The sequence below is a fragment of the Rhea americana genome, unplaced genomic scaffold (genome assembly GCF_003343005.1).
Source record: "Rhea americana isolate MKP2758 unplaced genomic scaffold, rheAme1 scaffold_160, whole genome shotgun sequence".
In the NCBI taxonomy this organism is placed as follows: domain Eukaryota; kingdom Metazoa; phylum Chordata; class Aves; order Rheiformes; family Rheidae; genus Rhea; species Rhea americana.
Window position 1 is genome coordinate 1,527,948 of NW_028185706.1, and position 12,177 is coordinate 1,540,124.

At 36.1% G+C, this 12,177-nt stretch overlaps 1 protein-coding gene across 4 annotated transcripts in view; it reads right to left on the minus strand.

Annotated features, from left to right (window-relative positions):
* Positions 1-12,177, minus strand: part of RPS6KC1 (ribosomal protein S6 kinase C1) — an 87,149-nt gene that overhangs the window by 19,246 nt on the left and 55,726 nt on the right. For all 4 annotated transcript variants that reach the window (XM_085300136.1, XM_085300134.1, XM_085300137.1 and 1 more), the window contains 3 exons: positions 11,618-11,665; positions 9,926-10,058; positions 254-1,825 (listed from right to left, as the gene is read on the minus strand). In XM_085300136.1, the coding sequence (XP_085156262.1) occupies positions 254-1,825; positions 9,926-10,058; positions 11,618-11,665 (1,753 nt within the window). The remainder of the gene's footprint in view (positions 1-253; positions 1,826-9,925; positions 10,059-11,617; positions 11,666-12,177) is intronic.

Below are 12,177 nucleotides of genomic sequence, written 5' to 3' on the forward strand. Positions count from 1 at the left end.
GAGAAATCAAAACATTTTTCCCTTCCATTTTCTGCAGAAGTGAACTGTAATTACTCCTTTTGTAGCTAAAAACAGTATCATTAAGAATAATGGCATCATTAAGTACTAGAAGCTATTACTGGGGGTGAATTTGCTGCACTGATAATGAAGCTCTAGACAGGAAATGAAGATACTAATTACAAGATAAAACGCCTACTCAGTTAATTGGAAGCAACAGCGAATAAAAAGAAATGCATTTGCAAAAGTTCCTGACCTCTATCATTCAATAAGATGTTGTTTGGGTTCAAATCGCGGCACACAATTCCTTCTCTATGTAAAGCATCAAGGGCTACAACCATTTCAGCTGCCCATCTTTGAATGCAATCCTCTGGGATATAAAACCTGGAGGTTATCGCTAATCTTTCGTCGAGGTTCTGAAAAATGTGATGTATTTCCTTCTCCCCTGCTACTGCTATTTCATCTTCTCTCTTTGGTACTGTCTTTTCACTTTCAGCTGTTGGTAACAAAGCCGGGTTTGTTTCCTCTTTCCCAAAGTCTTCAGTTTGATCGGAAAACAGCAACACAGCTTCATCTCTTATTATGTCTTTAGCTAAACTAACGTCTTTAGCACCTAAGAGCAAGTTGCAATCAAATAAACTTTCTTCTTTGCTTGTCACGTTTAAGGCTCCAAGCCCTTGAAACAGAGCCCCATCTTCTGAACTACCTACCTCTAGTTCAGCTGTAAAGAGGCTCCCAAGGGCTCCCTGAGTGACACCATTTTGTCCATCAGCTTCTTCGTGGGAAGCATCACCCAGTTCTGGTGTCACATGATTTGGCTCTTGATCAAATGCTTTGCATTGATCCATAGAATTATTTAATTGTAAGACATCAGGCGTTTCTAACAATTTTACTTCTAAGATGTTCATATCACTTTTTGTAAACTTTGTCGGCCTTGACAATGTTGCTTCCTCTGTTTCATCAGACATACCAGGTAAGTTTATTAGGAGATCAGGCCTTCCTTCATCAACACTATTTACATCATCAAAAGCAGCATCCTTAAAGGAAATCACTGGCACAGAGTCATTTGAACCTTTGCTTATGGTGTCATGAGCTCTCATACCCATTTGGTTTTCCAGGGCATCAAAGCTTCTATCATGATCTGGGGTAGAAAATAATGGCTTCAAAGGTTCTGATTTTAGGTTATATAATTTTTCTCCAAAATCAAGCCCCAGAAGCTCACTGGTGCTATCTTTACTGTCTATTCTGAAGAGTTCCATGGGACTGTTCTTTGACTTATTTAATGAGTCCAATATCCTAGTAGGACTAGCTATTTCTGATTCAGCATCATCAATGAAAAGCTTTAGTTCCTGAGATGCAATCTGAGAGCTGAAGCTATCACTGCCAACAATAGTGCATGTCTGCAAGCAACTTCTCTCCTTAGTATTTAGACCTTCATTCTCCAATCTGACAACAGCTTCCTCATTTAGAGAGCCAGAATCAATCTTTTCTTGCCCATATTCATTGCATAATGTTAAATAACTAGTAGTGCACTCTTCCTCTGAGCTGGACTCTGAGTCCATCCACTTGGAACTATCTTGGCCATCTTCCTGGTTGCTGCTGTCATCCTGAGAGCTCAGTGTGAGGCTGTTCTTCAGTGGGACCACCTTCAGCATCCTCTCCCCATAGCTTTCTCTGGAATCAGTGCTGCTACTGATTTCTTTAGGACTAGGTGTTGGYTGCTCCAGGTGAATTTTAGTTGAACTGGATATTTTGAGTTCAGGAATGTCAAAGCTCCCTTCAGGACTTCTGTTTAAGAACTTACTGATATAAGACCATAGTTTTCCTCCTGCAAGAAAGGGTGAAAAAAATTGCTTAATTTAACTCAAAACAAAAGTAGATTAATTGTAATACAGGAAAATATCCTCATTGTCAGAATACACTATGTTCTTATGCCCATGGAGCAAGCTGGATCTGCTGTCTCAGCTGGAAACAATTATAGTGATTGCTACTTGCTTTTTAAACAGATTTGTATTAATACATAAATATTTAAATAGTTGTATCTGAGATTAAGCCTTTTTTTTTTTTTTTAACTTCAATAAAGTCTCATTTCAGAGTCTGTCTCAAGTTGCATGGTGGTGACTACTCTCCATCTACAATCTCAAAAGAAAGCAAAAACCAGGGAAGATCAAATGGTTTAGCACCCATCACCAGTTATACCATAACTGAATACTTCTGTATCACACCTCCAAGCTCATGAGTGACATTAAGGGAGAGAGACCAAAAAGAATTCATTTGCAAGTTCTGTAAGGGTAAGGTGAACAGAATTGCTTTACATTAGTAGGATATTGTAAGAGSTTTTTTTCTCTTTTTGAAGAATTGTTTTTTTCTGTTAAGTATGGGCACATTTCTCCCTTGAATCTCAGACCTTAAAATAGTTTTCTATGGCTTGTTACATTACCTGATGATTTATGAAGAATCTGATTTATATTAGCAAACCAGTTCCTTCACATCAAAGACTATAAGTACTCCAAAAGTAACTGTTAAGCTTCAAAAATACAAAATGGGACTCTTCATGCTTTCAAATATTGCACATATATAGCATGCTTTTTATAAAAGAATACAAAACATAAGTCACATAGAATAAATCAAGACGCTACTGGATCTCTTGCACTTTGCTAGTGAAAGAATTTGGCTTTAAGAAGCTACCTTCAATAACTTTAGGAAAAATGCAGTCAAGACGTTTCAGTTTAGAAGATTTTACAGAAATTCTGGAAAGTACAGGAGTTCTAATAAAATCTTCACAGGCGATCTACTTCATAGAAGTATCCAGCCCACTGGGCATCTGCAAAGCTTTTTACTTATTTGGGTAATATAGTTGTRTATTATGTTTTTCCAAAACATAGTCCTTAATAGTTGTTTTTAAACACTCTTCCTATCAGGCAAAATTTCTTTAAAGCATACAACAAAAAGAGAAAGCATTTTTTATTGCCTAGGAACAGATTTTATATATTTTGAGGTATTTCAAAAATAACTTATCAAAGGTAGAAAAACCTTGATACTTTAAAAAACGAATTTGAATAATATAATGTGGTGTTATCTTCCTTTCTATCCCTCTGGCTAAGACAAGACTTGTTTTTGAAGGGAAAAATAATTTTCACTGGCTGTGGTGAAAATAAGTATATCAAAAATATTAAGAAGGAATTCTAACAGCTTGAGTTCAATGGTAAAGATAGCAATCTAGATCTATTAATCCACATGATCTCTGCCTGTAAGCTACAAATGGACATAGCAGATCAAAATGACTCTTGCTACTTTCTAGAAGATGCAAAAGGATGCCAGGTAGATGGACAGGAGCAAACGGAAGCAATGCTAGGAGAGAAGAGAACAAGAGCTGCTATATTAACCACAAACAAACTTTATATACCTACCCACAGACGTATTCAAAATACMTCCAATGTGCCATTTCACAGTAGCAAGATACGGCCCATCAGTCGCTCTCCGCAAGGCGGTAGCCCTCGCCTCCTGCCAATCCTGCAGAACCAAGAGCCTTGGCCCTGTCAGARGCGCATGACAAGCAGTATCTTGCCTCTGTGAGGGGCAGTGGGTCCATGAAGATGCTTAGGATGAAGCCACTTGCCTTAAGAAATGTCATGTTACACAGCTGTTTGCRGGAAAAAAAGTAGAAGTAGGGCCCTGTTCTTCATTCTGAACCATGTACTTTGTACAGAACCACAGAATTACTGTTTTTAAATCAGTTTGGTTAAAATRAAAACAAAATGTTCATTGCACAGTCATCAATTCTTTTTATAAATTTATATATATCCACACTTTTGCTATGGAATGGTGGAGAAAGAAAATAACAGAAAGAAGAAGGAGAGAAAGAGATAGAGCAGACATTTTTTATATATTTTTATATATATGGTTGTGAGAAAGTCCTTCTCATCTTTTCCACACTTTACTCCATGACAAAAGAATATAAAAGCTTAATTGTATTCCAAGAGTCTGATCTTTTTACAACAATTAACTTTTCTGATTAACTTTTTAAAATAATTTTTGTTAAATTAGCTTGTGAACAGTACTTGCAAAGTAACTTTTCCCAGTGTATTAATTAGGCATGGAAATATACAGGGTCTGTGCAAATCAAACAATAAAATCTCAAATACTTGACAAACACTCTCCTGCTCCATTCACTGTATCACATAAAATCTTCCCATCTCACCTGTATTGTATTAATTAGCACAAGCAAAGGCAAAATATTTCCATCTTCATATTACTTGTATTTATTACCCCAGTACTGCTTCACAAATTTGTTCTTGTGAAAACACAAGCCTCAGGGGCTCTCTGAAGGGCTCTCCCTGACRTTAATGTTTTGTCCTCCTATATTAAGGTAGAAAGGGATTGGACTGTGTAAGGAGTGCAAGAATTCTTCTCCCCTTTCATATAAACAGACCAAGGTGCTCCTGGCACAGCCTTTGTCTTCTATTTGCCCCGCTTTGCATCATGCAAGATCTCATGCAGCTTGCTTAGGACCCTGGCCTCCGCTAGAAGTCGCAGTACCGCTTAAGAAAGGAGGAGACCCAAGAAGGATTAAAGCAGGAAAGCAGATGTATTGATATCATCTCTTCAAACAGCACAGAAACCTCACTGAAAGAGTCAAGTAGTTCAGGCTATAACTTTGAAGAAAAACTTTGGTTTTAAATGCTTTCAGCAAGCCTAATCTCTCAAATTTGACAAAAGATAAAAAGGACGGTTTTATCCTGAGGGTATTCAGGAATTCAACACAGTTCACCTGTAAAAACAAACCAAATTGCAACAATGACTAGTTTTCCATTAGTAAACACGTTATTATTTTACCTTTTTAAGAAAGAAGTTACTCATTAATAATCACTTGGACTAWGAGATCACAGTGAAAATGACTACTTATTGCAACTCCAATTTAGAGCTAAATGCAACTAAATACAAAAAAATTTGATTATGTTCAAATATGTTTACATATAAATATTTCAAGACTGGCCTCCTGGTCAACTGGAAATACATAAATAAATGCTACTCAATAATTGTGTTCTATAGTGAAAAACAACAATTTTATTCCTTTTTGAAAATGTCCGATCCAGGGTCAAACAAGAGTGATATTTGTATCTGGGTATATAATTATGCCTTTATGAATGACACACTAATAATCTTTCCCCCTCTCTCCATGTGTTGTGTAAGATCAAGAAAACCCATTAGCAAGCCATGCTAATATAGTAACAGGAATCTATAAAAAATAAAATTACAGAAATCAATCCAAACAAGAAACTTCAGCCATTGTCAAAGTTTGTCTAACATACTACATAATCATAAAAGCTATCATTTTAAGCTAAAGTTTATTAGTATTTAATATAATTTCAGAAGTACACTATTAACATAACAAATTACTATGAATTTTTCTTTTATCACAAATTGACTCTACCATCAGTCCAGCTTACTTTTTCTAAGTTTATTAGGACACCAAAGCCACAAAATTCTACATTCTTTTGCAGTTATTCAGTGTAAAGCTACTTATTAAAGCTCCCTTATTTCATCATATTTCCAATGATCTGGAGGTTATATCTGTGCTTCAGAGGCAGAATCTAAACAGTTAGTGTCCAAATAGTCAGGAAGAAATTTTAACACAGAGTGACTGAGTGATGAAGCTGGCTAGGAATCTTGTTAGTTCCACAATTTTTATATATTCTTTCAAACACTTCTGCAGTTTTTTGTTATTAATAGTACTTTGAAGAGGGAACATCAAAGAGAAGATACAAAGGCCATGCAGGACATATCACTGGATAAAAGGAAACCTAACAGATCAGCAAATTTAGTCTCCTACTATGTTTTTGTTTTAGTTGATAAGAAAAATTCATGATCTGTTGGATTTTTTCCTCATTTAGTACTCAGACACTTACCTGATAGACTAGCTAAGTGGACATATTCAAAAAAAAAGTCATTTGGCTTTAGCTAGCTTGGCCCATAAGTTTGTTCTAAAGAACAATATACTTGATTCCTGCAGAACTGGAATGCAGTTAAGAATGTGGTAATCACTGTATTTAGGATAGCTCAAACAAAGTCAGACCCAACAATCTGGGCTTCCAAATAACCATGATCGGATAGGGAAGTAAAAACAGCCGTACGGAAAGACATCGGTTCGAATTATTCACCAAAACCTCGCCAAACTCTCTGCATTACTGTATAAGAATTTGTTTAGGGCCAGGCATGCCAATGATAATTCATGCGCCTCATGTGAAATAATATTCTTCCTTATTGGGGAAAAAAAAAAAAAAAACACCCTTAGAGTTTTCTTAGGATCACTGTCCTCCTTTTCATTAAAGACATGACCGCCAGCAAACTTCATGGTATTAATAAACAATGACAACATACAATTATGCTTGTACAGTTCATAGGCTAAAGGGAACCAGACATGCAGGCACTACCATGATACAATAATAATGTTTTACAGCATGCCAATGGCAGCAGTAGCRGGGTTGTAGTGTACACAGGAACTGGAAGTTAATCTCTGGCCTAATGTCTAACATGACAGTAGCTGCAAACACCAGAGTCTTACATATACGACTGCTTCCACTGCTGCTGGCGAATTTCCACTATAAAGATTGCTAGTTTATGCAAACTTCCCACTTCCCAAGACACTTATAGCAAATGCTATTATTTCAAAGCAGTCTCCTGAAAAGTCTCTTGCCAAGGACCAGATCACCTTTCCTACACTTTCTGACCTACATCAAATCTTTACAGCTAGTAATATCACCTTTTCTATTTACAAATTCTCAGCTTTGCAAGTCAGAATGCTTCTGCGTTTTCCACCAGTTCCAGTGTGCAGCAAGCTCTGAAGTTTCTTGAGTGCCCTCCAGATTGATAGGATCTCTAGCTTGCTTATGCTTAAGGAGGTTTGACAGTTTCTAACAGCCACTTAAACTTTGATGTCCCATGCAAGCCCCCCAGCCTATTTTTGAAGCATCTGTTTCTAAAATTTCTGGAGTTTTTAGTGCCAAGAAGAAGTGAGGCCTTATTAACACCAGATTGGCTCTCTATCACACTAGGACTTGCCAACTGCTTTCTGACAAAGCTACTAGATAACATTATGGACTTTCTTGCTCCTAAGACACCCTTGAAGCCTCCAAATGTGGCCAAAAGAAAAGTCAATGAGAGGGCAAAAGACTTCACTCATGATTTCTGGACATATAACAACATCGTAACTTACTAAAAGAAAAATTCTTAATCTGGAGCAAGAGTTTGGGGTCAAGCTTTCAGAATAYCAATAGTTCTGAACTTAATAATACAGTTAATTTACTGCAAACAGAAATAGCAGACTGCTTAGCAAATACATAATATCTGTATATAACACTGAAACCTCATCAGAACTTGCKGTAATTCAAGCCATTGTTCACTTAAATTAATATTTTACCCTTGAACTTCCCAATGGTACAATGGGCATAGTTAACATATTAAATTAAAAGAATATTCATAAACTTACAGAATAAAATTTCAGCAACTACCATCTAAACAGCATCATTCAAGAAGTTTTTTATTTTTTCTCTAAATGAAGTAAAACCACTTTCCCTGTTTATACTTAGTTGGAGGTATATATATTTAACACTGCTTTATCTATAGGATTTCTGATACAATTTCTGTTTGCAATTTAAAGGATATGTTCTACTATAAAAAGGCTGATTTGATCAAGCACGTCAGTGGGATGAGAAAGACTGGTTCCTGCATCTAGTACAGCATAAGTTTGCCCCAATTTTCATATTCTCCATAGAGTTAAAAACAATAATTTGAGCATGTCTCCTGAATCACCTCCCAGCCTCAGTCTCCCAGGACAGGGTGAGGTACACAGGCCATAGAATTCTAGAAGTAACACCAAATTATTGCCSTGGTTAGGGATCAGGTCCTACATCTGCAATGTACTTGTATACATCACCAGGCAATCGACTCTTACCTTGCACTTTGCCTCTCCCTCTTTAGAGGGGAATATATWAGTTCTTTTTCTCTTTCTTTGCCTGTTCTGAGTACAGTCAATAAGCTCTTGAGAGCAGGGAACTGTTCTTAAGGAAATTAACTTTTTTAATTCCCTGATAATAAGCAGACAATCCTTATGGCACATCATAATGTTTCTGAACAGACTGAGAACAGGAATAGAGGTGAATTCATTTCCAAACTATCCGCTATTTTATCAGAAAATGAGGGGAAACCCTACACAGTTTATAATGTATACAAGGGTGTCCAAGTTGTGATAACAATGATAAAAATGGAGACACTGCATACTCAGAGCTCATTCACATAACAGCAGAAACCTCAACTTAACATTTAGGATGAATGAGGTGTCCTCCATATAAGAATAAGTGATCCTCTCCTACTCATCTTTGACATGGTTAGAAATTCAGTGAAATGTGCTTAGCCTGAATGTTTTCCTCTTACCAACACCTGCTGTAACAAATGCTTTCAGTTCCATCAGGAAAGGAGTTTCACTTTACTAAATGCCTGCTATATCAGGTTTATGTAACATTAAAACTTACTTAAAATTTTTGCTCTCTACATCTTACCACTATTCCCTCAAATTCCATATTTCTTCATCCTATTTCTTCATTTCTCCTGAGAAAGGACATTCTTCCAGAAGAGAAGCGCAAAACTGCAGGGGCTTTAGAAACTGAAGTAGTACCAGGAACAATTTTTTCTGGTTATATTTTATCCTGTCTCTAATCCTTCTCAATACTCAAGCTTTAAAGTCAATTGSTATCTGACAAGTTCTTATTTTTTAAAAAAATATTATTTAATATTATTTCTCCAAATAAAATGTACCAGCTTATGTGGAGATTAGAATTCAGGTGATAGTTACTAAGTTATTTGGCTGAATTATGCACATCTTAAGAAAAGTATCACTGCACAGAGGAGCCTAGTAAGCCTTGAGATCACCATCAGGCAATGTTGTAATACAAGGTCTTTCTTCATGCATCTCTGCTCATGGCAAAATTAACTCACATATAGCAGAAACAGCCATGTTGTAAAGAGTGTCACTCACATGACAAAAGTTGTTCTGCAAAAGCCAAAACCTTGGTTTATTAGAAATAAAAGAAATCATAATCAATGCAATAAAAATATCTTCTCTATAAACTAGTTCAGTGCTTTTCAATCATCCACTCTGACTGAATTATTAACATTTCCTAAAAAGAGATCTATTAGCAAACCCAAAATTTATATTCTATCCTCATTCCAAAAAAAAAAAGGAGGTAATTACATTTAGGGAATATTTAAATCCAGGTGTTAGATGAAAAAAATCAAAATGTAATTATTTTTTGCCACCTGTTCTCTGTACATTTAATAGGAATTTCATAAACAGTTTGAAGGCACAACTCCGTGGTTCTACTTTGAACTCCTATATGATGCCACTAGCTATTTTCTTAAAAACCCAGATCAGAATAACTATGTAATATTAAGTGATAGGCAAATGTTCATGCTTTTTAGCAGAGAGTTATTAAATTCTTGTGAGGATACTTGTCATTTTAATTATAAGATGTTAAAAAGGCTTACTTGCTAAAGTATACAAAAGTAGCCAAAGACTTTATCTCCTAGAGATGACTGTAAATACTTCGGATTTTTGTTGCAGTCAAACCACTTACTCCCCTGTAGAAAATAAACAGTTGGAAGCTTTCAATATTACTACAATTCAAGTAACCCATCAGGATTTGAGGCTATTTGAAACAGGAATCAGTTCCACTACAGAAAGAAGGAAAAAAGGGAGGGAGGATGCGGGGTGTCTTACATGACATCTTTACTCCTAGGCATCTTTACTCCTAGGCACACTAAAAATATTTTAATTCTATGTATAAGAGATTAGTTTGACACTGAAATATACCATTGATTAAAACCAAAACCTTTGACTCTTTCCAGCAAAATACTTAAACCAGAGACAAACCTTCTGCATGCTGTAACACAAGAAAGACAGACTCCTCAGAGATGATGTACTTGTGCAGACACACCATGTTGGGCACACAGCGGGGAATGATGGTCGTTCTGCTCCTGCTGTACTCACTACTTTTCCTTAGACCCTGACAGAGAACAAAAAGGTCAGTTGTACCCTCAGTTGCCTTTGGTGCCTGCTGTGCTCTGTGTTTATCAACCAAACTAATCTATCCGAGTTACTCTGGGCTTCAGAGAAACCACTCATCTGCTGCTCTATGCCCCTCGGTCCCCCGAGGCTGTGCTGATGGCATCTGGCGCATTTCCAGAGAACAGAAGATGGCACAAAGCTGCCATTAAAATCAATTACATGGGTCAATGTTTTTATTAGAATCTCTCTCAAACTAAGTCATCAGGATGACACTCAGTTATTTCTCTGTGACCTTTTTTTTTAATTTTATTTTTCTGTGTGACCAAAAGACACTGTTAAAATTCAATCCAAGTTCTAAAGACAAAAGAACACCTTGGCTTTACAGGTAATCCTTAGATTTTCAGTGTACTTCAGTACAGACAACAACAACCACAACAAAAAGGAAGGGAACGGATTAGTCTCCTTGAGAGGTAATGATTTTTGGGAGGTAGCACAGAGATGAAGTTGCCAGGAGTGAAAAAATTGATGTGGGAGGGAGAAAGGAAGGGGAGAGAGAAAGAGAAAAAAAATGTATGTCAATAGTGTGACCTATTACAGTATTGATAAACATAAGCAGTTAAATGGGAAATTCAATGTTACCCTATCTGCCAGTAGATAAAGTGAGGTTCTAACATACAATATTCACAAATATTCCCTTCTGAGGAACAGTTTTTCTGTTCTCCGCATGTATGTATAGCAAATGATTTCAAAGGCCAGATGTACAAAGTTAAAGCAGAGTTTTCAGTCAGACCTAAAGCAAAGTTACAAAACGGTAACAAACAACTATAGCTCCTTGTTTGCCACACAGTTTTGCAGCCCGTCCTCCTATCAGCAGTGTACTTCTTGCGAGCCTGAACTAATGGCTCCAACAAGACTCAGACTGAACTAACTCCCCACATTGAAAATGTTGGGATCTTGATCTGAGCATGTTTTGAAACACAGAAGGGTAATCTGAAAAATTTTAATCCCAACAATTAACTATTTGTTAATTCAAAAGTTAGTAACATTAACCTTAGATTTTACTGCCTATTGATGTAAAACCATAAGAAAGACATTTTGGGTAAGACTGGTGGTCTTACCCTTTGGCCAGTATCATACCTTTCAGCTAAAGGAAGCCCAAACTACATGGTAAAGCCTCCTTTGGCTAAGGAGAATTTTCAACTTAACTTTCTTATTTAGTAAGCGGCATATGCCTAGGTCTTTATAAATCTTTTAAGAAACACACTGTAACTGCAGTTCTTTACCAAAACGTGGTAAGGTACTGGCCTCAATAACTCATGTCTGCTCAAATGATTAAACCTGCATATAAGCACAATAGGGAAGTTACACAGAGAAAGGAATGGAAAGCAACTCAATACTTAGAAAAGAAGAATTCCAGCACATTTAATAGAGGTATAAATATTAACATAATAACACACTACAAAGATATACCACTATACATTAAATGCAAGGCATTCTTTGTATGATGTAAATTAGCAAGCCAAATTGTTTAGAGATGCAATAAAAGATTTTACTCACCTTCAGTATAAAAGTCTGCTGTGTTCTAGTGTCCATTACAAGCAAAACCTAAACAAAATACATTCAGCAAAATATTTAAGATTCACATACGTTARCAAGACATGACCAAATGTTCAATATTTTTACAAAGAAAGTGATGTAAGTCATGATTAAAAAAAATAAGCAATACATTTGTTAACCACTTTTTAAAGGAAAGAAATATGACTGAAGATAGACATCCCTATAGATATACCTCTCTAGTACCAAAATGTCATCTAATTCCCAATCAGCTAATTAGAAAAATGAATCCTAATTTAATACTTTATAATTGCAGCTATTATTCAGCAGAACCCAAATTACAAAAATGTAATGGTAAYAGCATAAAAAAGCATGAAAAGTAACCTTCATACAGCACTACCCTCCTGTATTACTTCACTGTAATTCTATGTTTTTCAACTCACTGTACTTAACCTTCCTAGCAACATATTTTTCTCCATCATGATTCCTATACATCAAATTCGTTGCCTACCTGTGGGTTACAGGAGGAGTTTTCTTTGAGTTTTCTTTTTTTTTTTTTTTTT